We start from the raw sequence: 26,845 nt of genomic DNA on the forward strand, positions 1-26,845 counted from the left end.
CATTAAGTGCTCTACTGACGAAGCCAACCGCTCGCCGGTCGTTTGAGAGCAATTCGCCCGACGGTAGTCGGTTATATTTAATAGATTATAAAACGTACGCTTTCGATCACTGTTCCAATTATAGCGGTAAATTGTTCTATAGTGCCTTGTTTTTTTACCACAAAAATTTGATTTGCATTGGACTGCTGTCTTCATTATGTCTCGAAGAAGAGTTATGATTAATTGCTCTGAAACGAAGTTTGTAGCAATTATATTATTCCTGTCTATCTTTATGCGATTTTTTTGCTTGACCGATTTTTCGTCTGACTCATTTGACTTTTCATCGTCACAAACGGGATAAACAGGTAGCGCCCAGCGGGCATTAAGTGCTCTTAGAGCCTTTCAGCTCACTAGTCTCCAAGTATGCGATTCACAGAAACTATTTTGGATACTAATACCTATGTAACACCCCCACCCCTGCATAATCCCCACCCCTGCACATCGTTCAGGCGGTAAGGTCCCCGTGCAGCCAAAAAAGCCCCTCACACCATTGCTGCCCCTCCCTTACTGTTACCCCCCCCCCCATAAGCGCCCCTGTTGCACCCCCCCCCCCCCGCTGCGCGCACCTAAGACCACTTCCATTAAGCTAAAGCTCCCCCCGCTGCTCTCACCTAAGACCACTTCCATTAAGCTAAAGCTAGCCGCACTAAGCCGTTTATTCCAGTTTTTGAATAATATCACAAAAATGGAAAATGGCGTGAAAACGCTTTGCTATGCGAAAACTTTGTGCCTTTCCCACTGTTTTAATTTTTTCAAAAGTTGTTTTTCATTCATTTTAACAATTAGTACCTTTGGGAGCAGTTTTCACCATTTAAACATTATCATTAGATTTTTGACACATTTTTCATCTTTTTTGTCGTTTTGTTGTTTTATACTTTTTCGAGGTTTTTGTATTATTTTGCGTTTAGGTTCTTACAGTTTACGGAGATTTTTGTGCTGAAGTTTAAATATATGCGGGTTTTGGTGATCTTTTCATGTTGTTGCTATTAGTTTCACGCCGTGTTTTAACCAAGAAAATTGATTCATTGCTGGCTAAATGCTTGTTAAATGCTGGTTAAATAATTAAATGCTGGCCTGTTTTTGTATGTTTATGTTGTAATCGACGTATACTTGATTTTCTCAGTATATTTTCTCAGATTTTTCTCATTTCTTTGTTTTGACCTTTTTTAGTATGCTTTCTGTAACTCACACAGCAGAAACAGCGTCGACATGATTTCTCTAGACGAAATGCTCGGATGACAACTCGTTGCTTAAAACGATTTTAAAAAATTGTCTCGTCGCTTTTCCTTTCCTGGTTTTTCTCGGTATGCATCATTTTCGTTTTGTCTGTTATATGGCGGAGCACTTGCGGACCAAAGAGTCAATGTATTAAACTATCTCTTGAGTATAACTGTTTCATGGTCGCGCACTTTTTAAATTCAGTTGTTATCGGCAAACTGTAATTACTTTAGTTCCCGGAAAATATTTTATCCTTAGATTGTTAAATTGTTAAGGTAAAATTAAACCTAGGAAAAATGCCATTTTTTTTGTTTTTCTCGCTGCAATTGCTGTGTTTGATCATAAGTTTGCTAGATATAAGCAGATTGAAATTCCGTTTACTCCCGAGAACTAGTTTTTCTGAATGTAGAATTTTGTATTTTTGTCGTTAGAAGGCTTCTAGCTGGGGACTGGCTAGCGCCCAAAACTCTATCAAAATTCCGAAAGATTTGTTTGGTAGTTCCTCTTGTTGTAGGGAGTGTACTGTGTTGTCCCCAAAAATTGTTGCTCTTTCGGCTGCTTGAAAACTTCCCTCTAGATAATTGAATTAATAATCAAAATATGTAATACCAGCAACAAATAATGTTATAGCCAGAGACAGTTAATTGAGTAAGTTCAACAATCAAAAGGATTTTTTCTATCAAAACTAATTAATGATCCACACTAAATCAAACCAATTCAATCAATCTCTCCGCAAGTATCCACAAATCCGTCACTCTACTTCTTTTCACCGATAACTGAAATAAGTTCTGCCTCCCAGTAGCTATGTTACTGGCCAGAAACTTATAATCTTCGCAATCAACAATTTTGAAAAACGTTGCAGTTTCACTCACTGCAACTGCCAAACTATGTTCTTTCGCAAATAACTCACTAAACAACTACAATTTTCTCCCTCTGAGAATCAACTGCTCCACTTGAGCTTTCTCTCTCACGCTTTTACTGACGAACTGCTTTTTCTCAGCCTCGTCAGTCTTTCTCTCAGGCTCGCTCTCTCGCGTCTGATGGTTTTTCTTGTTCTTAAAGGTACTCAACCTTATCAGTTTTTATCAGCAAAACGTAACGTGTCGTTCCTTTTCGAACACTTTGACCTAACGTATAAGTGCAATAGTGGGCGTAGAGGTGTGGTCACGCGCTGCAGTTTATCTTATATTAATGTTTGCCTAATATGACCGGAAATTTGTGAACAACTCGCTTTGATAAGTTCAAGATGCAACAAAACTTATATTCAACTTATGTTCAAGAGTTCTTATACAAGTACATACACTCTGTTTTATCCTTTTTCATGTTGCTAAAACTTGCCTGATTTAACCCAAGAATACGTTTGCTCCCTGTGGTTCTGAGAATTTTCTGTTTTAATGATCTGTCAATCATTTAAAAATCAGGGAAAACATAGTTCTTTCTGCCTTTTTCTTTGTTTACTTTAAATGCCAAAAGAGCGGTTTCGGGTACCGGAAAAAGCCCGTTGTTTTTCTCAATGTGTAAGGAATTGTCCTGGGAGTGATCACTTAAAATTTCATGGTGATCGGACTTGAAGAAGTAGGGTTTTCAGGACTTGCGGGGGGGGGGGGGTCGCAAAAATATGGACGCTTGGTTTTGCAAATTTTGAGTTTCTCTCTATCAGAAATTCCTTCAAACAGCCATTGTGCTCTTTTGGACTTATCAATCTATTCTCTAGAACACTTCAGGGCAATAATTAGTCCCATCTCATACATTGAACTCACTTCATAACTCGTTTTTTCCACCAAAAATTCTCTTTTGCAAATGTTTAGACCTTTTCAACCTCTAATACTTTAGTTACCGCTTTTTCTTGACAACAATGATTTCCTACAATGTGTATTTACCAAACCGATAGTAGTGTTACTTTTTCCGAGCTCTGATTTTAACTAGACACTTTGATTTAACCGTAAATCTCCTGATGAATTCAAACTGACTGACAAAATTTGAATATAAGAACTCAAACCAATAAATGCGTTAGTTCCCAAGATCTCTTCCAATTTTCTCCTACAAATACAAAACACTACTGAAATGATATTCTCACTAATTCTTCTAAAATGGGGTTACCGGGCTTGGATTCAAAACAGTATTGCAATAAAAAGCTAACACTTTTTCAAATCGTTTTATTTTCTTTTTCATTTCTTCATGCGTGTCCCTTCAACCATCTTTTTATTTTACTTAATTTTAATATGGATTCAAGCCCATTTGATTTTTGTGCACAAAAGCCGAACACTTGCTGAATTACACCATAAAAGTATCAGTTTTTAACGATTAAAAGTTTCTTTTCTACAATTCGAAAAACAAAATATTGGTAAGTTTTTTTCTTTCACATACAATTTGCTTTGTTTATTCACAGAGTATAGTTTGTAACAACAATTTTACCTCTCTGTCTTTAATTGGTGTTCCCCCTGCTGTGGGTAATCGTCGGAGGCTAACAAATATGTTTTTCGTTGGAAAATTACAATAAATTTGGCCGACAAACCCTTCAAAGCATAACTTTTGTTTGTTTCCCTTTTTAAGCACTAATTTTTCCTTGTTAAGATAACCTTTATATCTTTCCTGAAAACACTAAGCAGTAACCCCAAACTTGCAGTTACTTATGGGGAATAAATACTCGCGTTTATCACACCAAAATGGCTATTAGAGGATGCATTGTTGGGATTTCGGGGAATTTATTTATTAAATTATCATTGCTTTTGCCAAGCCGTTCCATTTTTTTCCTGGTGTTTCCATACTTAGTTTCTTCCGTTTAATGACCTCTGAGTTTGATTCCGACTATTTCTGACAACTTGATCACTTTGCAAACTTAATTGTGTTTTGTTTACATAAGATTTCACACCGACTTCATGTGTGCTTCTTTTGTTTACTTATCAAATATGCTCAAGATCGGCCTCGAAACTTTGCAAATTAATTAATATTTCAAACGCCAAGTTTCTCTCTTAACTAGGGGTTAAGGACCCATGATTTATCAATTCCACACTCCTCCCTTCTATACTATTATTCTCCCGAATAATAAAAAATCCGTTGTTCACTGAGGACTAGCACACCCTCTCCTTTGCACAGAGCATTTTTCAGTAAAATAGTGAACCTAAGTTAGTGTGAACCATTTAAAGGGAGCTCCCATTAAATGAAAATTAGAAAATGCCCAGAGCACCGTTTACTGATTAAATAATAATTAAAAGATATAAGCATGATCATTAAAAAATGACTCAGTCAACCAATTGTTTTTAGATCAAAACACTGGCTGGAAAGAAGCTCAATATCAAAACAATACTATAGCAACAACCCTAACTCTTAATCCTAGTCTCGGTTCCGTACATTTTAATTAAACTGACCATCTTTCTCCAATGGTTTTTGTCATTAAGAGCACATGCGCATTGAAAATTAACAGAAGATTTGTTGATTCAATTGTGAGCTTCTGATTTAATTTATGGCATAATAACCCCCAATCATAAGAGTTGCAGATTTGACTAACTAGTTCTCACCAAAGACAGTTCAACTTTACCAACTTTGTCAATTCTACTTTCTTCCTCCGATGCTTGAATGGATGACCGCCTCCATTCTCATTCTTCGACTTTTTCATTCGTTTGCGCAAGAATCCCCTGGACGAATAACACCCCGTTTTCAGTTTGTTCCACTTCTCCTTTCGACTGACTTTTTGTTTTCTAAACAACAGCTTGTACAACTCAGGGTACTCCAAATCCACGCTTCTCTGATCGTCACTCGCCCTCAACAAGTTCGGAGAAGAACTATACGACACCTCCCTCTTATTTTGTACTATCTCTTCTCGGCCAAATACGCCCATTGAAAACTGTTTTAGACCGGTTTTCACTGCTTTCTTGACTTCAAAATCCGAGGACTGCTCCCGTTTATTATCTTGCTTCGAATAAGAACTCTCGAATTATACTGGCACTACATTCTCTCCAAAATCAAACGGAAAACTGTTTTCTCCGTCAATTAGCAATTTCAGCTCCAGATCAATTTCCTTTGAAAGCGACACTGACTTGTCGTCACCAAACTTTCCCTTCTGGATTTGCAACACTTCACAATCTGATTCGCTAGTTGAATATTTTCGGAATAAGATTTCTTCTGGAGTAGAAACACTGCCTTGCCCCAACATCAGTGACTGCTCAACTGCGCTTCTTTCAAACTGATTGCTCTGAGGAGTCCCATCATTGGCAGCATAGGAGAAACTCAGTTCCAACTTTTTCTCATCCGAGTGCAGTAATTGAGCCTCCGAGTTTAACGAACATTTTTTCTTGCGATCTGGCTCTTCCAACTTCATCTGAACTAAACCACAAACCACATCAACCGAGCCATCACCACTTCCATCTTGCCCATCAATGAAGGCGTCAGACTTTACTAATTCTTCAGCAGTTGAATGGTCAGAAACATTATAAATAACTGTTTCCCCAGCCGCCGCTATTTCTGCATCGAAGCTCTGATTATCCAGCTTTCTAAAAATTACAGGCACTAGCTGAAGCGAATTTCCAAAACTAGTTATTTATTCTTCTATAGTATTCCCGCTGCCTACGGCAGTCACGGAAATTTTTGAGTCCTCTTTTTCATATTTATCTGTTTCATCAACTGCGTTTTCTTTCCAATTCTCGGAGAAAAAATTTCTTCTTTGCTTCTTCGATTTTTCTTCTTTGCTTTCTTCTAGAAACCCATCCGTGTTTGCTTTTACAGCCTTGCTACCACAACTTTGGGTGGCTTTGCGATCGGCACCATCTGTTGGGAAAGATACAAAACTCCCATGTAATTTCTCAAAGTTATCCTCAGACGTTCGGGTCAAACTAATGTGGTCAAAGTGCTGCGACCCAGTACTGACTATACCCTGGCGTGAACTATTAGCAATCAAAATTCCACTAAAAATATTTTCTGCTGCTGTGGCCAATTCACCTTTTTGAGCAACACTAAAATGCGGCATAGCTGTTTCTCCAACATCTATCCATTTACCAAAGTACGGCATGCAAGGATCGGACGTGATGTATTCAGAGGCTATCAACCCTTTAGAGCACTGTTTTCCAACTGTCAATCCATTTTTGGTAGTCAACTCAAGCGATTTAGAGTTAATATGCCGCTCACAAATGTTTTGAAAGACCACATCGTCGTCCATGCATTCAAATTTGTTTTCATCGTCGCTATCGAAGAAGCTGTCGTCATCGCTAAAATCGTCTTCACTTAAATTTGCATCGTCCTCCACCTCACTGTCATTAATTTCCCCGAGTGCTTCGCTTCTCATTTCTACAATTTTCATGTTTTTACCAATGTCCCACCGCGCAATACATCGATCCATTATTTCCTTGAACCGTTCATCTTCAGATTTAGTCTTTGTCGTGATCTGCTCCTCCGTTTCTCCGTCAGAACCAAAATTTCGACTGCCACCAATGACGTTTGAATCAGCAACAGTCTCCACACCGGACGAATTGTCAGTCAACTCTGTAGTCCTGCCTTGATTTCCGACTCTGACAATCGGCTTCTCGTCAAGCACTGCTTTTACTCCGAAACCTACAGCTTTTATGGCAGACCAACGTTTAGTTGAAGAAATCTTTGCTGATTTGACAATGATATCGGTTTTAACTTGAACGTCTTTCATTTTGTCTGATTTTCGAGTCCGCTCTTGGAGCTGTAACTCCTCTCTGTCAACAACGTCACTAGGAAAAACTGGTCTGTCAATTTCATACTTTAAAGCTGCTTTCTCGTATTCCTCTTTCTCTATCAAGTATCTCTCAAACGCATCCTCATAAAACTGTGGGTTATTGGACAGTCTCAGATCAAAGAAGTACAAAGTTTCTTGAAGAGTCCAAGCACGATTTCTTTGATCGGTTTTCCAAAATGCACGCGGCAAATAATTTAAAGCATCAAGAGCCCAACCACACAACTTGTCTGGTAGAAACCTCTTCACCTCTTCTTCTGACCACATGAAAACTTCACAAGCATCTAAATAATACTCACGCCAGTCCTCCCAAACTTCATATCCAGGCGAAGGAAACTGTTTCATTAATCCGAAACCTGACATTGTTATCCGAAATGCTTCACTCTGAATGCTCCTCTGAGGCTTCAATTTCTGCTGCTATTCTATTCGGCTCTTCTTCTCGTCTCTGTCTGAGTAAGCTCCTCAATCTATCTGCTCGGGTGCTTCCACCACTACGCTGAGTTAGGATCCTCGTCCCGAGAAAAATCACTGACTGTCTTCCAAAATTACCCTCTCCTGGAAATATCTGTCTCTGTTGCTCAAATTCTCTCGATCTCCTCTGTTCCAAAACACTTGTAATCTTGTTCCAATTATCTTCAACGTGTTCCTCGACTTGTTCTGCGTCGAAAAGCGCCAGCTTTGAGCACTTGTTGCAAGCCTCCCAGAACTCTCTCTTCACACTCGTATTCAAATCTTCTGAATAACTGACTTTTTAACAAGAGAGCCCGCCCAGGAGCGCCACTGTAGAATTTTGTATTTTTGTCGTTAGAAGGCTTCTAGCTGGGGACTGGCTAGCGCCCAAAACTCTATCAAAATTCCGAAAGATTTGTTTGGTAGTTCCTCTTGTTGTAAGGAGTGTACTGTGTTGTCCCCAAAAATTGTTGCTCTTTCGGCTGCTTGAAAACTTCCCTCTAGATAATTGAATTAATAATCAAAATATGTAATACCAGCAACAAATAATGTTATAGCCAGAGACAGTTAATTGAGTAAGTTCAACAATCAAAAGGATTTTTTCTATCAAAACTAATTAATGATCCACACTAAATCAAACCAATTCAATCAATCTCTCCGCAAGTATCCACAAATCCGTCACTCTACTTCTTTTCACCGATAACTGAAATAAGTTCTGCCTCCCAGTAGCTATGTTACTGGCCAGAAACTTATAATCTTCGCAATCAACAATTTTGAAAAACGTTGCAGTTTCACTCACTGCAACTGCCAAACTATGTTCTTTCGCAAATAACTCACTAAACAACTACAATTTTCTCCCTCTGAGAATCAACTGCTCCACTTGAGCTTTCTCTCTCACGCTTTTACTGACGAACTGCTTTTTCTCAGCCTCGTCAGTCTTTCTCTCAGGCTCGCTCTCTCGCGTCTGATGGTTTTTCTTGTTCTTAAAGGTACTCAACCTTATCAGTTTTTATCAGCAAAACGTAACGTGTCGTTCCTTTTCGAACACTTTGACCTAACGTATAAGTGCAATAGTGGGCGTAGAGGTGTGGTCACGCGCTGCAGTTTATCTTATATTAATGTTTGCCTAATATGACCGGAAATTTGTGAACAACTCGCTTTGATAAGTTCAAGATGCAACAAAACTTATATTCAACTTATGTTCAAGAGTTCTTATACAAGTACATACACTCTGTTTTATCCTTTTTCATGTTGCTAAAACTTGCCTGATTTAACCCAAGAATACGTTTGCTCCCTGTGGTTCTGAGAATTTTCTGTTTTAATGATCTGTCAATCATTTAAAAATCAGGGAAAACATAGTTCTTTCTGCCTTTTTCTTTGTTTACTTTAAATGCCAAAAGAGCGGTTTCGGGTACCGGAAAAAGCCCGTTGTTTTTCTCAATGTGTAAGGAATTGTCCTGGGAGTGATCACTTAAAATTTCATGGTGATCGGACTTGAAGAAGTAGGGTTTTCAGGACTTGCGGGGGGGGGGTCGCAAAAATATGGACGCTTGGTTTTGCAAATTTTGAGTTTCTCTCTATCAGAAATTCCTTCAAACAGCCATTGTGCTCTTTTGGACTTATCAATCTATTCTCTAGAACACTTCAGGGCAATAATTAGTCCCATCTCATACATTGAACTCACTTCATAACTCGTTTTTTCCACCAAAAATTCTCTTTTGCAAATGTTTAGACCTTTTCAACCTCTAATACTTTAGTTACCGCTTTTTCTTGACAACAATGATTTCCTACAATGTGTATTTACCAAACCGATAGTAGTGTTACTTTTTCCGAGCTCTGATTTTAACTAGACACTTTGATTTAACCGTAAATCTCCTGATGAATTCAAACTGACTGACAAAATTTGAATATAAGAACTCAAACCAATAAATGCGTTAGTTCCCAAGATCTCTTCCAATTTTCTCCTACAAATACAAAACACTACTGAAATGATATTCTCACTAATTCTTCTAAAATGGGGTTACCGGGCTTGGATTCAAAACAGTATTGCAATAAAAAGCTAACACTTTTTCAAATCGTTTTATTTTCTTTTTCATTTCTTCATGCGTGTCCCTTCAACCATCTTTTTATTTTACTTAATTTTAATATGGATTCAAGCCCATTTGATTTTTGTGCACAAAAGCCGAACACTTGCTGAATTACACCATAAAAGTATCAGTTTTTAACGATTAAAAGTTTCTTTTCTACAATTCGAAAAACAAAATATTGGTAAGTTTTTTTCTTTCACATACAATTTGCTTTGTTTATTCACAGAGTATAGTTTGTAACAACAATTTTACCTCTCTGTCTTTAATTGGTGTTCCCCCTGCTGTGGGTAATCGTCGGAGGCTAACAAATATGTTTTTCGTTGGAAAATTACAATAAATTTGGCCGACAAACCCTTCAAAGCATAACTTTTGTTTGTTTCCCTTTTTAAGCACTAATTTCTCCTTGTTAAGATAACCTTTATATCTTTCCTGAAAACACTAAGCAGTAACCCCAAACTTGCAGTTACTTATGGGGAATAAATACTCGCGTTTATCACACCAAAATGGCTATTAGAGGATGCATTGTTGGGATTTCGGGGAATTTATTTATTAAATTATCATTGCTTTTGCCAAGCCGTTCCATTTTTTTCCTGGTGTTTCCATACTTAGTTTCTTCCGTTTAATGACCTCTGAGTTTGATTCCGACTATTTCTGACAACTTGATCACTTTGCAAACTTAATTGTGTTTTGTTTACATAAGATTTCACACCGACTTCATGTGTGCTTCTTTTGTTTACTTATCAAATATGCTCAAGATCGGCCTCGAAACTTTGCAAATTAATTAATATTTCAAACGCCAAGTTTCTCTCTTAACTAGGGGTTAAGGACCCATGATTTATCAATTCCACACTGAATGTTAAATTTTGGAATTGTAAATTCTATTATGGCAAGTTATATTTTAAACTGTTGAGCAAACTTTTTGATATTTTCGCCAAGAATTTGAAATAGTTTTGTCTTCAAAAGATTATCGCTCGGATGACAAATAGTTTTGACCTCAAAAGATTATCGCTTGATTTTTTGGTTGCTGAAATCATTAGTTTTTGTCATTGGCTACCAAATGTGTAGCCTAAAGTAGTTAGAGATGGAAATTGTTTTTGTTGAGAACCAAGTAATGGGTATTTATTTCTTGATTTTTCCTTGCTTGTCCTTGACTTTTTCTTTACTTGTCCTAGACTTTTTCTGTCAAACTGCGGGTGAATATAACTGAGTAGTGAACTATAAAGATTTATTACATACGTCTCATCAAATAAATATTAGTAATCGATTCAAAGGCTTCTCGGTCAGGTTGTCAAATGACAGAAAAATAAGTGATCTTAGCGGTCCTTATGGTTTTTCTGTCAATTGCGAGAAAATTTGAATCTGAATTGCTATCATGTTAGCAAAACTTAATTATCTGATTTTCTAATTTAAAAAGTTTTTAATAGAAGTGGCGTCTTCGTAAAAGCAGTTCTTCGTTTTGTTCTGCGCAATTGGTCAAATGTCCCTTATCTATAAAAATAGATAAAGCCCCCAGTGAACTAAAAAAAAATTTATTACGAAACCAGCTACACTCCAGTCGTTTGTGAACATTTATTAACCGTTGGTTGTCTATGCTCTCTCTTAGTTTTCTGCTTTTGATATCATTTGGCTTGAATTGTTTACCTATCTGCTAATCTGTCTTGAGTTAATAAGACAACGAATGGCCAAATAGTAATCGTGGAGCTTTTATATATTATAGTCACTGGTCTTTGTTCACTAGTAGGAGGAATACTATATTTAAAAATTTTAGATTTGCTTGCTTTGTTAAACTTAAGTTTTCTATTTTTATGAAGCGTTGACATATGACAGGCTCGAACATTCCGCTCACTAAAGGTCCTACTTGTCTTTTATTCGATCGCAAAAAGAAAGTTTAGAAAAATCATTCGACCCAGTCAGTTTTTGCAATCTTAACATTGAGTTAGGATGAACTATCCTAAAACTTGACTTCTTTCATGTTTAATATTAAGTAGTTCAAAATTTTTGTCCAACTAGTTTTCGTACGGATGGTGAGGCTACATGTTAGACAATCTTACCATCTATCACATGCATAAAAATGAATTTTAACACCAATGTAGAAAACTGCGCTTTTGTACAACAAGTGAGAGCATGAAGCAAACATTTGTTTTTGCTCTTGCTTGTATAATCCGCTCTACTTACTCGGTTTTAGTATAGCTGCAACTGTGTAAGACGCTTCACCATTCAAATCGTTATAAATATTGCAAAAAGTAAACCAAATTGGCTCAGTTCTTATAGTTAGCAGAAACGTAACAGTGGCTTTGGTAAGTGGATCAAATATTTTCGTTTTCAGTTATATTTTTCATCCAAAAATCAAAGACTTGCGATTGAGCGGCCAAAGAATTGTTTTCACGCGCCATTCAAGTCATCTGCGATTGCTATTTTTCCCGATTATTTTTGTTCAAAGTTTTACATAATGGTGATATGTATGAAGATTTAGATTTATGCTGAACGTTAACGTAAAAGACACACCCTTAAGAGATTTATCTTTTGTCATGTACTCAAGTTCTCAAAGTCTGTTATTTCCTGTGCTCACATTGCCGAGATTGTTTTGCATTTCGCCAGTGCGAGCATCGTAAAATATGTGGTCTCATTATTTTTTGAGAAAATTATGTGCGATTGTAAGCCACGACAAGAATCCATCTTTAGGAGAGAAAAATTGTTGTTAAAAAATCTCCTCAATTGCAGTGAAAGTAATCTTTTTTACAGAAAACCTAGGTTTGATTTAACTGTTTATATGAGCTGTACATTATGTAGCAAATAGAGATGTCTTCTCCTCATGGTGACCCCAACTATCCGTCAAGCTACGATTCCCCAGCAGTGGTACCCACCCCTCGAACCACAAACCAGGATGTTCCACCTGTCACCACCCGCACACCACAAGGTACCACTGCTTCCAATGCACCACATCGTACCCAACATTCCACAGGAGCACAATCGAGCCCCGGATCTGTCGTGGATTATGTAAAGACATACGTCTTGTCTATGTATGGGCTGCTCAAAATCGTACAAATTGTAAGCCTTGTTTCTCCTTCATTTGAAATCTGTTCAGCAGTTTTGATTTCAAATGCTTTTTAGCGTCAGCGGTGACGTACAACTAAGTCTCTGGCAACCAACAGCTTAAAAACGTCTAAGAAACCGGGAAACGGCCGAAATATAAAAAAAGAATTTTGTCAAAGTTAGTTTTAATCTATCTTTCAGTTTTTATATTGCTCTGATGTGGCACTAAGTCTAAAGCGCAAAGAGTGAAAAAAAATTTGAGGATTCTTCAAATTTAACCAGTTTGCCGTTTTTCTTCAGTAAGTGACACATTGTGTGTTCATGCTATCAACAGTTGTCCCACTATCAAGAGTTTTTCTCTGTCATGATTGCTTTCCTTCATTTTGGGACGCGCAGTTGGAAAGTATGGTCACTTGACTGCAATCTTTGTATGCCAGCAGTTGTTTGATTGTTCTCATATAGATCTAAAGATTTCAAGGCCTAGTATCTCATCTAAAATTGTTTGCGATGTGTTGTATCTGCCTTGGACATAGGATCGGTAATGTGAATTTACCAAAGCTCTAAAAAGAGTTTTAGTTAGCATAGATGCGTATCCTCATTTATGCATTTGAAGATGACGGTGCTAATCAACACCAGCAGGGTGACCAGTAACTACTTTTTAGTTAAAGGCGCTACATTTTTCAATTAAACTATTCCATTTGTTACTCAAAATTAATTTTTAGCCTGCAGGTTTTGGGTTGGAGCAAATTTTTTAGTGAAAATCAGCTTGTGTTGTTCTATGTAAACAAAGGTAGAACAAAAAATGGGCTACAAAAAACTGCAAAAAGACAAGGATGGTATGTTTCAAATAGATAATTTTTGTTGCCATCTACCTTGGTGGTGGAGGAACTATATACTCGAACGAGTTTTTTCGTTCAGTCAATTTTGGCCGATCGAAATATTCATCGTAGTGAGTTGTGAGTGGCATCTGTAGACAGCCCAGCCCGTTCATCGTAGAATATATAACTATACAGATTTTTTTTGGATTTCTCCACGGATATATTGAGACTTTGTCAACATTTGACTGATTTTCGTTGTTATAGCTGCGAAGCTGTAAGCTGAGCGTAGCTATATTGCGGTGCTCTTGGTTTTTTTTTGTTTCGTCGTCTGACGCTTCATTTTCGTTTTACATTTGTTCTAGAACATTCTGTCTCGTCACTGCTTAAATGGCTTTTTCGCGCTTGATTTCACGCTTTCTGCGTGACCTAAATTGCGGTTATTCAGAAACAGAATCTGTTCCTAAAACAAAGTCGATTGTAAGAAACTAGATTTTATGGTCCGACAGCCGAGTGGTTAAGGCGACTGGCTGTTAATCCGGAGATCGCCGGTTCGAGACGCGACAGGGAAATTTTTTTTGCACCCAAAAACAACCTCCTTTGAAATAAACTTGTAAGTTTTATAGGCGGCGGTGATAACTATTATCAACTCACTTCTGTATCTTTTTCCATCTGTATTTTACGGCACGCAAGTCTATTTCGCAGCTATTCCGGCAATCTGCCGGCTATGTTTATTGTTCACATTTTCCGTATTTTTACTCAATATTTTGCCAATTTTGCTTAAAAAATATACGTTTATTATTGCAACAATAGTATTGTTGGTTTTACTTCTTTAAACCGAAGAGTGTTGTTCAACTGTTTGGACTTGTTTTGGCTAAAGCTTTGCAAAATTCAGCCTTTTTCATTGGAAATGACACGAAATAAGGTTTTATCGTCTTTTTTGTTTTCATTTGCCGTATTAACACACCTAACAACTGCTGACACACTTCGCTAACAAATGTGGCTCGGTATACTTGTGCATCCTTTGAGATTGATCTTGAATTAATTATTTGCCGGGTTTTTGCTATTTAACGCCATAGTTAGGCAAAACGAATCATTTTTTTGATATAGTTTTGTTTGTCAAATTGTCCATATCCATAATATTCGAAATAGTTACGCTTTTTTACGTGAATTACAGAAAAGAAAAATTCAAATCAAAGCATACTAATTGCAGTTTTAATTGAATTACTACAGAGTTTTAAGAAAACCTATCTAGTTAATGGAAAGTTTTTCATTTATTAGTTGAAAGCTTATGATCATTTTGAATTTCGAAAGTACATTTTCAAAATAAACAGTGGTTTATTGAGCTTTGCTACGTTTTTTTATTTTTTTCAACTTGTATCTTAAATTGAGAAAAGAAAAATTGCATCGTCTGTAGAATGCATGCAATTTATTTGTTTTTCAATTTTATACGTTTTAAGGAATGGTTTGCGTGCTTTGATACTCCGAGGTTTTTTTAAAAAAAAAATGTGGAAATTTTCCCGTCTTTGAAGCTTTTTCTTGTCTTTTCACATGATTCACAGTTCAGATATCACATTTTTGGCTTTTGAAAGGGGGACGCAGTTGAACACATCAGCACTACAGTGAATGGATGGCTTTAACTGCCTCGACTCGACACCGTCTTCTAGCAGATTTTAATGTGTTCTTTTATTTTTTGTCTTTATTCATTCTTTTTGTAGTCGAAAGAGACAAATTCTGGTTATTTCGAGGTATTGGGACTTCCTACAGATCTACAAATTATAGATTCACTGATTTCAGTTGATAGCCGAAGTTTTTCAGGAATTAGAGAAATCATTTCTTTAAAATTATTGAGGTTTTTTTTGAAAAAATTGCACTGTGCTGTCCTTTTTGGTCTGCTTTTTACCTGGTCTTACTGCTCACTTGTCCAGTATCAAATTATCTGCTTTTAAGACAAATTGTATTGGAATGATATTTTGGTCTGGTCCGAGTTGTTTGCCAACTTTTACGACAGAGTTATTAGCCCTTGATCGAATATCTGCGCTTGAAGTTAAATTAGAAGAAGTAGATTCGCTGATTTCTGAAATTCAACCACTGAAGCTGGAGATAAATTCTCAGAAGAAACCGGATTAACCGTATCTTAGAGCTGCTTTCAGAAATCGGACTGACAGCGCTGCTAGCGATTGTAATTCAAAGAAAGCTGAAGGCAATGAAAATTTGTTTGCTGACAAAGAGTCCCAAGACAGAAAACCAAGAGTTTTCAAGACGGGCACAATTACTAATCATCAGACGACAGTCAGCGCATTTCAAAGGCCACCGGAAAGACGGCATCTCTACATAGGTCGTTTAAGCAACCCTGTCTCTACGAATGATGTAACAGAATATTGCAAGAAGAAGGGAGTTGATATACTGTGTATTCGTGAAATATCCAGAGACGAATCTCGTCTGAAATCTTTCCACTGCGTTTTCAAATATGATAATGATCAAGTTGAATCTCCCGATTTCTGGCCCGAAAATGTTTCATTTTCAAGATTTTATTTGAATCAGAAAGCGAGGGAGTGGCTGGCCTCCTTTGATACATGACTATCTAATGTTAAATCCTTCAGTGACCGTGTAGAAGTTTGTTTACATAATGCAGGATCGATTCGCAACAAGACCTCGCAAAAAAGAAATCTTGTTGAAGTTATTGATTTTAACCCTATTGTTTTAACAGAAACTTGGATCAAAGACAGCTAAAATGATGAGTTTTTTGCCAGCAGTGTTGCCCAACTGGTTATTATTACTTGAGTGCAAACAGTGAAGAAAGAAATGGCAGAGGGTTAGTGGTGTTCTGTGATGGAACTGTACTTGTCAATAATTTCTCAAACAGGTGGTTGAGAAACGCGGAGCTGGCTTCTCGAGGTTACACTTGGCAATTCGGTGTATCTTTTGGTTGGTATATACAGACGACCAAACACCAATGTTCGTGTCTTTATAGGTGAGTTAACATCATTTTTTGAGGAGAAGGAGCTGTTGTTCAAAAAATTACTTATTGTAGATGATATCAATATTTCTATGGTGCTATCAAATGATGAGTCAGGCATTTGGATTTTTTTTGGATGAATTTGGTTAGCAACAGCAAGTCTCTGTGCCTACTCACAAAAATGGTGGATTTTTAGACCAGGTTATAACATCCGAGGAGGTTGAAGTATCAGAACCTCTTGTAAATTTCATTAAAAGCTCTGATCATGGAGTTGTGCACTTTGACCTTCTGCAAATGCAGGAGAATTTAGCTATGAAGGCCTCGTGCAGAAATTGTTGAAACGTGGAAAGCGTGGAAGCGTTTGCAGAAAATATTGTTGCTCCTATCGACAGAGATAATCCTGAAATTGTTTGGAACAGTGTTTTAATGAATGAAATTATGTCGATCCTCTGAAAGCTAAATATCTTCGAAATCATGCGTAACCTTTCCTTGACGATGAGCTAAGAACCATGAAAAGATCGAGAAGAAAGTTTGAGAAAACTTCTCGAAAAAATGAAAATTCCCCAGACAAAAGCCGGTCTATTAATTCAATTTTGGAGTATTTTGAGCTGTTTACCAAAAAGAAAAGTGAATATCTCGAAAATGTGTTGCTAGGGAAAATAAGCCTGCTTGGTAGTCTACGCTTTAGCAACTCTTAGGAAAAAATAATGTTGTTCTGCCGCATTCACTAGGGGAGCCTGAATGCCTAGCAAATTAGTTTAATGCTTTCTTTGTTAAGAAAATAGAAACCGTGTTAGTTTCAATAACTCTAAAGAATGGTTTAAAATTGAATAATTCACATGCGACTACCCTGGACACTTTTCAGATTTTGACACTGAGCGATTTGAAATTACTTCTACCAAAATTTCGAACGGTACGGCACCGAATGATGTAATACCAACTAGATTACGCAAAGTTGTTTTGACCCAGACTACTTCATTGCATTAATTAATTTAATTCTCCAGACAGGGTACTTTCCAAATCAAATCAAACAAAGCAACGTGAGGCCGCTCATAAAGAAGTCTAAGCTTGATACTGAATTGTTGTCGAGTTATCGCCATGTGAAACTAAGGTTCCAAATCTAAGATTATTGTCAAAATTTGATGAAAGAGTTCTTTTTGAGCAATTTATTTTTATCTGAATCCTGGAATCTAATAATCTCAGGAGCAAGTATCAGAGTGCTTTTCGTTGCTCTCATTCAACGGAAACGGCTTTACTGAAAATCTTTAATGATCTTTTTTTGTTATTTGGACGAGTCGCGTTCCCTATTATATATTGGGTAAGACTTGTCCGCGGCGTTTGATTAAATTGATCATCAGTTTTTATTTGAGACATAAGCGAAAAAAATTGTTTGGCAATCTGTTGTGTTACTGTTTAAAGATTATATTTCGAATCGCTCGCAACAAGTTATCATAAATGGATGTCTTTCTGGCTTGTTACATGTTGCCTTTAGAAGATAAGCTGAAAAAGAATTAGAAATAAATTACCATTTCTACGCAGATACCTTTCTTTATTTCTGACTTCGATTCAACGTTGGTTCAGCAATGCAAAATTGAAATTGAATGCGGATAAGAGTGAGTATATGATTATTCGGAAATGTAAACATGTTAAACATGGTTTTTCACGTCTGCCAGAAGATTGTAACCACACTGAACAGGTAGAAGTTCTAGTTTGTTATATTGATTGTGAACTTACTCTGCAAAGACATAATAACATTGTTTGTTCGAATTCGTTTTATTATCTCCGTAAAGTATGGTAAATTCGAGATCAAGTTAAAACATCAGTCCTAATTGAGTTAATTAGAGTTTTAGTGTTATCACGTGTTGACTACTGTAGTTCGCTTTATTATAGTCAGCCAAACTTTTTATTATCAAAACTTCAGCGAATAAAAAACTCTGTCGCGCGTTTGATTTTTCTATTGTCACTTTCAACACCAACCTCGTCCTACCTGAAGCAGCTACACTGGTTGCCAATTAGGCAACGCTTTATCTTCAAAATCCTATTGTATGCCCATCGCTTTGTACATCAACCTGGCAAACTCCCACTATTTTTATCGGATTTAATGAAACGAAACACGATGGTTACAAGGTCTCAATGTTTTTACAATTTACGTGTCCCCAAATTTCGCTCTAAATTTTGGAAGACGTTCGTTCTCGCATGCCTTCGCTATTGAGTGGAATAAACTCTTTTGAGCTGAAATTTATACCATCTGAAATTTTTTCATGCGAAAACTCAAACCTTATCTGTTTTAATTTTCCTGCACTGTTGAGATTTTAAATTTTGCTTAAGCCAATAATAAAAATAAAAGAAAGGCCCAATGGATTTGAAGTTACCGAAAGCTTTTTGGTGCATTGCTCATTTCTGTAACGGGTTGGATACCAATTTTTTGCAGGAAACATTTTAATGTTTAATTCCTGTCTATTTTTCATTGTTTCTGTAGACGTTTAACATATTGTGAATAAAGCCATATCTCTTTGGTTTTTTAAATGATTTCATGTGGTGGCGATCTTTTCCGTCTTTGAAATGAACTGTTTTTGTAAAATACATATGTATTTTTCAACTTCTCCTTTTTTCTATTTATTGTTACCTAGTCTTATTTTTCAGAGGTCACGTTTCTCAAAATTGAGGTACGTGAACTGATTGTACCTTATTTTTATGGAACAGATTATGTGTTCAACACCATTTTCCTGCAGAATTTATTGGATTTTTTGTCTGAATTTAATTTTTTTTGTAGACGTACGCCACAATCTGCACAATGACTGGTATCAGTGTCTTAATATTGAGTTATATTAAGAAGATTGCATTTGATTACTAAAGATTACATTTGATATATACTGGTTTTCTTTTTTGAAATTATTTGTTCAAGGAAACAAAAGTATTGTTTTTTAACTCTGCCGTTTTTGTTCTTTTTCGTCGACTTGTTACCGAGTCTCAGTGATGACTGGACCCATGTTTTTTCTATCGGAGTACAAACTAATTTGTTTATTTCAGTTTACGCTATTTTCACTTTCTTTTATGCTTTTTAAAAAAAAAATAATTGTTTGTTGTTGTTGTTTGATTCTTTGGTTTTTCTTGTCTCGCAGTTTTATTAACATCAAGTCTCATCGGTCCACGAGTGCAGCGTTATTTACCATTCAAGGCGGTTTGAGTTGGAAGTCATTTTTTATTCTTGCACCAAATGCTTTCGTTCAACATGAGATTTTTAAAAGTTTTCTATCTTCCTCAGTTGGTAGACAGTTAAGCCAAAATTGTGGATAATCGGGTTCGGAACATTATGAGCGAACGCACATTTCCGGGCCTCCGCGTTGGATTATTAGGTTATTTGTCATTTTTTTGTTGACGATATACCATTTCTTGAAAAATTGAATCAGATTTTTTAAAACATTCGTAAGAAAAACTTGCTTTAAAAAAGTTAGGAACCAATTGTTTTCAATTTTGAGATTTTCAATTGTTTTTTCAGTTGTACAACCCTAGGGCTATCTCACATAAAATGAAACCAAGTTTAAGGTACTCGTTGATAATTTTCGGAATAGATTTTTTCACTGTAATGCGTATTTTTTTTTTACTAGAGTGATTACAACTTTGCAAAATATTTTAGCTAATAGTAAAAACAAACGCTAGCAAAAGTAATTTCTGTAACGGAAAAACGGTTCTGTCTAATTTAGCTCGCTTCTATGATGCTGATTAGTAGCAGCAAAAACATAGCTGATGCTATTGTTGGCCTTCTCTTGGTTTTTAGAATCCGGTAATTGGATTGTATTCGGTCTCTGTCTTTTTTGTAAGATGTTAAGATGTTTTCACAGATTTCTTAATAATTTTGGCTTTTAAAAACTGGGATATGAGGGGATGTGAGGCTTGTTGGGCAATAGGTTTTATTAGAGGCCCAAAGTTAGTTTTAGTAGTCTTTCAAGTGCTCAGAATGGTGCAGCTGCTGGGAAAGCCTTAATTCAGAGCTAAAAGGGCATTTTGAGTCAAAAATACAGCTTTTGAGAAATGCTACATTTTTCTCGTTTTTTGTCGTTTTTTTGAGGTTTTTGTATGATTAGTCTTCAATTAACGTTTTTCAGAGCTGATAAAGGTCTTTTTCAAGATATACTTTACTTGCTATGGCTGTTTATGAGGTATGTGTTTTTGGTAATGAAGACAATAACAAAAATGTTACAAATTTGGTAGTTTTTTTGAAAACCTTGTTGAAAGTTTCTTTCTTTTTCAAGTGTTTCCGGCATCATAAAACCTCCTTGAGGGTTTGAAAATAAGTTGCTCTTTGTTTCTAAAGGCAATGGAACGCTTTTCAACTTTAAGATTTCACGTATTTTAGCAACATTTTGAAAAAATCTTTTTTAAGTTTTTTCTAAAGTTTTTGTCTTAGTTTTCCACCTCAAAGGCCAGAAATCCTCTGCTAGGGTATGATAATACGGCAATTTGTTTCCGTTTTGCTTTTAGTTCAGTTTTCAACGAAATTTTGCAATATTTTTTCATGAGTTTCAGCAATTTGTTTGATAGAATTTGCAATTTTGTTTGAAGTTTTTTTTGAAAATATTTGACGTCTATTCACTTTTTCTGCTCTCAATAGTGAAGTAACCCCCTCTAAAGTTTGCTAGTAGGTTAGTGCATAGGTGCTCTGGGCAATGAAATGGTATTCAACTTTTAATTTCACAAGTTTTTGCCAATTTTTGATGAAATTGAGATTTTTTCAATTTATCCGAAAATTTTTGTCTTGTTCCCGGTTTATCGATCCTTATGGGTCAATGCAACTTTTTGAGGCATGAAAATGGGTTAATGGATAACCTCTGGCGAATATAAAATGGTTCTGAAGTAACTTATGTCAAAAATTGTAGCAACATTTGAAGTTTAACGTTGAAGTTTATCAATAGTTACGGGCCACTGAATCTTGTCAGATTTTCCATTTTTCATTCTTTAAGCTTTTGTCTGAATCCTCAATTTTTGCTTTTTTTGGCCCTTAACGCTCTTTCAAGGCTACTGCTTGGTTGGTGTGTATATTTAGTTGCATCAAATTTGGCCGTCAGGATGAAAGCCTCAAGAGTTTTAACAATGATTATTTTTTGTTTCAATTCTGTTTCTCAACTTTTAAAATTGATTTTTGTTTTGTTCGGTGTTTTTAATGGATTTGCTGGTCAGGTACAGTAATTCAAAGTTTTTCATTCAACTGTTTGGGTTGTGTTTCACGGCTTTTCCTGCCATGTTTATTTCGGCGTCAAGATTTTTTACGACCATATGACGTCACAACAACTTCAAATCTGCTTTTTGTGTATTCTTTCATACAATTTCAACTGCGTGCGTGACATCTTTTTTCTTAAGTTTTTTTTCATTCTCGTGATTATAATTTTTTGGTCACATGTGACTTATCTCACGCTCAAATTTGACCTCCTCAGTCTGAATATAACATTATTTTAAATCTAAGATATGAGCTCAAGTGATTGTTTGTCACTCAAATTGAAGGATAATTGAGAACAGCTAATTGAAGCAGCAATAGGTTCTGAATTAAATTCGGACATTTTTTAATTTAATGAAAAGAATTTTCCTTTTTGGCCTGTTCCGTTTACTATCGTTTTGAGTCTGCAGATCTACGACACTTGCGGGGGTTTTCGGGCAATCGGACAGCTCTGTTTTTCACATTACGAAATTCCCCGCCCCCTTTTTATGCATAATTCAGAATTCAGACATCACAAATAGGTCTTATTATTAATTGTTTTCTTTTTTATTTGTTTTTCAAACAGATGAAGTCGTTGCTGCTTTTGTTTGAAATGCTCCTGAAGGTTATAAACAAAAATTGTTTTTGAGAAGATAAGCAGTTCTGAGGAATTAAATCCAAATTTTCGTGTTTAGTCGTTTTTTGCTCATAAATTTATGACCAACGAACAATTCGGTGAGTTTCTGTGAACTGGTATAAATAACGAGGAGGATGGTTAAACTGCAATCAAACAAAATTTTCCGACCCTGCTCAAACATTCTTGGCTTAAATGTCTACCAAATAAAGCAGAGAAAGGAAACTCTCCATGTAATTTGGAGCTATTTATACTTTTTATTTTAGAAGTGGATGAATTTTCTAACAAAGACAGACGCGTATACCCTTGAGACGAATACCTGTAGGTTTTTTCGTTTCATTAGAATGGAAAAATTAAACGGTTCGAAATAATTTGTTGAAACAAATAAAGTCAAGCTAATTCAATTTATAAAACAGAAAAACAACAATTTTATGTACTGAACAATTTTAGTTACCGAATTTTGCCAAACAAAAAATAATATCATGCAAGAAAAAAATTGTATGTTAAAAATTGTATGTTAATTGTATGTTAAAAATCATATTTGTATGTTAATTACTTTAGAGGAAATCTGCTTTATATTTTTTAATTAATTACAAAACTTATCGCGAAACTCATTCTGTCAAGGCCATGAAGCCAGGATAAGGAGAAAACCCTTTATGAGTTATCTTAAGCCTTCATACGACGTCCATGGGAACTGTCATTTGGGGATTTAAGGAAGAGACAACAAAGAGGGCTTATAATTGCAAAACCAAAAAAATCACAAATAGTAAATGATAGCACATATTGCCAAAGTAAAAAAAGCATGTCTCTAATCGAAACCATCACTGGTCTCTCTTTGAGAAAAGAAAACAAAAAGCTAAGAAAAAGTGGAAAATCCTTTACTATTTTGCTATGACATATTGTCACAAAAATCATTAGCCATTAAGTGATATGCACCAAATGCTTTCGTTCAACATGAGATTTTTAAAAGTTTTCTATCTCTTCCTCAGTTGGTAGACAGTTAAGCCAAAATTGTGGATAATCGGGTTCGGAACATTATGAGCGAACGCACATTTCCGGGCCTCCGCGTTGGATTATTAGGTTATTTGTCATTTTTTTGTTGACGATATACCATTTCTTGAAAAATTGAATCAGATTTTTTAAAACATTCGTCAGAAAAACTTGCTTTAAAAAAATTAGGAACCAATTGTTTTCAATTTTGAGATTTTCAATTGTTTTTTCAGTTGTACAACCCTAGGGCTATCTCACATAAAATGAAACCAGGTTTAAGGTACTCGTTGATTATTTTCGGAATAGATTTTTTCACTGTAATGCGTATTTTTTTTTTACTAGAGTGATTACAATTTTGCAAAATATTTTAGCTAATAGTAAAAACAAACGCTAGCAAAAGTAATTTCTGTAACGGAAAAACGGTTCTGTCTAATTTAGCTCGCTTCTATGATGCTTATTAGTAGCAGCAAAAATATAGCTGATGCTATTGTTGGCCTTCTCTTGGTTTTTAGAATCCGGTAATTGGATTGTATTCGGTCTCTCTGTCTTTTTAAGATGCTAAGATGTTTTCACAGATTTCTTAATAATTTTGGCTTTTAAAAACTGGGATATGAGGGGATGTGAGGCTTGTTGGGCAATAGGTTTTATTAGAGGCCCAAAGTTAGCTTTAGTAGTCTTTCAAGTGCTCAGAATGGTGCAGCTGCTGGGAAAGCCTTAATTCAGAGCTAAAAGGGCATTTTGAGTCAAAAATACAGCTTTTGAGAAATGCTACATTTTTGTCGTTTTTTTTGTCGTTTTTTGAGGTTTTTGTATGATTAGTCTTCAATTAACGTTTTTCAGAGTTGATAAAGGTCTTTTTCAAGATATACTTTACTTGCTATGGCTGTTTATGAGGTATGTGTTTTTGGTAATGAAGACAATAACAAAAATGTTACAAATTTGGTAATTTTTTTTGAAAACCTTGTTGAAAGTTTCTTTCTTTTTCAAGTGTTTCCGGCATCATAAAACCTCCTCGAGGGTTTGAAAATAAGTTGCTCTTTGTTTCTAAAGGCAATGGAACGCTTTTCAACTTTAAGATTTCACGTATTTTAGCAACATTTTGAAAAAATCTTTTTTAAGTTTTTTCTAAGTTTTTGTCTTAGTTTTCCACCTCAAAGCCCAGAAATCCTCTGCTAGGGTATGATAATACGGCAATTTGTTTCCGTTTTGTTTTTAGTTAAGTTTTCAATGAAATTTTGCAATATTTTTTCATGAGTTTCAGCAATTTGTTTGATAGAATTTGCAATTTTGTTTGAAGTTTTTTTTGAAAATATTTGACGTCTATTCACTTTTTCTGCTCTCAATAGTGAAGTAACCCCCTCTAAAGTTTGCTAGTAGCTTAGTGCATAGTTGCTCTGGGCAATGAAATGGTATTCAACTTTTAATTTCACAAGTTTTTGCCAATTTTTGATGAAATTGAGATTTTTTCAATTTATCCGAAAATTTTTGTCTTGTTCCCAGTTTATCGATCCTTATGGGTCAATGCAACTTTTTGAGGCATGAAAATGGGTTAATGGATAACCTCTGGCGAATATAAAATGGTTCTGAAGTAACTTATGTCAAAAATTGTAGCAACATTTGAAGTTTAACGTTGAAGTTTATCAATAGTTACGGGCCACTGAATCTTGTCAGATTTTCCATTTTTCATTCTTTAAGCTTTTGTCTGAATCCTCAATTTTTGCATTTTTTGGCCCTTAACGCTCTTTCAAGGCTACTGCTTGGTTGGTGTGTATATTTAATTGCATCAAATTTGGCCGTCAGGGTGAAAGCCTCAAGAGTTTTAACAATGATTATTTTTTGTTTCAATTCTGTTTCTCAACTTTTAAAATTGATTTTCGTTTTGTTCGGTGTTTTTAGTGGATTTGCTGGTCAGGTACAGTAGTTCAAAGTTTTTCTTTCAACTGTTTGGGTTGTGTTTCACGGCTTTTCCTGCCATGTTTATTTCGTCGTCAAGATTTTTTACGACCATATGACGTCACAACAACTTCAAATCTGCTTTCTGTGTATTCTTTCATACAATTTCAACTGCGTGCGTGACATCTTTTTTCTTAAGTTTTTTTTCATTCTCGTGATTATAATTTTTTGGTCACATGTGACTTACCTCACGCTCAAATTTGACCTCCTCAGTCTGAATTTAACATTATTTTAAATCTAAGATATGAGCTCAAGTGATTGTTTGTCACTCAAATTGAAGGATAATTGAGAACAGCTAATTGAAGCAGCAATAGGTTCTTAATAAAATTCGGACATTTTTTAATTTAATGAAAAGAATTTTCCTTTTTGGCCTGTTCCGTTTACTATCGTTTTGAGTCTGCAGATCTACGACACTTGCGGGTGTTTTCCGGCAATCGGACAGCTCTGTTTTTCACATTACGAAATTAGTTTTCCACCTCAAAGGCCAGAAATCCTCTGCTAGGGTATGATAATACGGCAATTTGATTCCGTTTTGTTTTTAGTTAAGGTTTCAACGAAATTTTGCATTATTTTTTCATGAGTTTCAGCAATTTGTTTGATAGAATTTGCAATTTTGTTTGAAGTTTTTTTTGAAAATATTTGACGTCTATTCACTTTTTCTGCTCTCAATAGTGAAGTAACCCCCTCTAAAGTTTGCTAGTAGGTTAGTGCATGTGCTCTGGGCAATGAAATGGTATTCAACTTTTAATTTCACAAGTTTTTGCCAATTTTTGATGAAATTGAGATTTTTTCAATTTATCCGAAAATTTTTGTCTTGTTCCCAGTTTTTCGATCCTTATGGGTCAATGCAACTTTTTGAGGCATGAAAATGGGTTAATGGATAACCTCTGGCGAATATAAAATGGTTCTGAAGTAACTTATGTCAAAAATTGTAGCAACATTTGAAGTTTAACGTTGAAGTTTATCAATAGTTACGGGCCACTGAATCTTGTCAGATTTTCCATTTTTCATTCTTTAAGCTTTTGTCTGAGTCCTCAATTTTTGCTTTTTTTTGGCCCTTAACGCTCTTTCAAGGCTAGTGCATGGTTGGTGTGTATATTTAATTGCATCAAATTTGGCCGTCAGGGTGAAAGCCTCAAGAGTTTTAACAATGATTATTTTTTGTTTCAATTCTGTTTCTCAACTTTTAAAAATGATTTTCGTTCTGTTCGGTGTTTTTAATGGATTTGCTGGTCAGGTACAGTAATTCAAAGTTTTTCATTCAACTGTTTGGGTTGTGTTTCACGGCTTTTCCTGCCATGTTTATTTCGTCGTCAAGATTTTTTACGTCCATATGACGTCACAACAACTTCAAATCTGCTTTTTGTGTATTCTTTCATACAATTTCAACTGCGTGCGTGACATCTTTTTTCTTATGTTTTTTTTCATTCTCGTGATTATAATTTTTTGGTCACATGTGACTTACCTCACGCTCAAATTTGACCTCCTCAGTCTGAATTTAACATTATTTTAAATCTAAGATATGAGCTCAAGTGATTGTTTGTCACTCAAATTGAAGGATAATTGAGAACAGCTAATTGAAGCAGCAATAGGTTCTTAATAAAATTCGGACATTTTTTAATTTAATGAAAAGAATTTTCCTTTTTGGCCTGTTCCGTTTACTATCGTTTTGAGTCTGCAGATCTACGACACTTGCGGGTGTTTTCCGGCAATCGGACAGCTCTGTTTTTCACATTACGAAATTAGTTTTCCACCTCAAAGGCCAGAAATCCTCTGCTAGGGTA

At 35.7% G+C, this 26,845-nt stretch overlaps 2 protein-coding genes across 2 annotated transcripts in view; both read left to right on the top strand.

The window, feature by feature from the left end:
• LOC142340364 (uncharacterized) overlaps positions 1 to 26,845 on the top strand; it is a 269,135-nt gene that overhangs the window by 54,318 nt on the left and 187,972 nt on the right. The gene's annotated exons all lie outside the window — the stretch shown is intronic.
• LOC142340009 (plasmolipin-like) overlaps positions 11,623 to 26,845 on the top strand; it is a 33,718-nt gene continuing 18,495 nt past the window's right edge. Inside the window, exons 1-2 of the mRNA XM_075390403.1 lie at positions 11,623 to 11,783; positions 12,277 to 12,534. Coding sequence (XP_075246518.1) covers positions 12,286 to 12,534 — 249 coding nt within the window. The 5' untranslated portion in view covers positions 11,623 to 11,783; positions 12,277 to 12,285. The remainder of the gene's footprint in view (positions 11,784 to 12,276; positions 12,535 to 26,845) is intronic.

This window comes from Convolutriloba macropyga, chromosome 5, assembly GCF_964194025.1.
Source record: "Convolutriloba macropyga chromosome 5, txConMacr16.3, whole genome shotgun sequence".
NCBI classification, from domain to species: Eukaryota; Metazoa; Xenacoelomorpha; order Acoela; family Convolutidae; genus Convolutriloba; species Convolutriloba macropyga.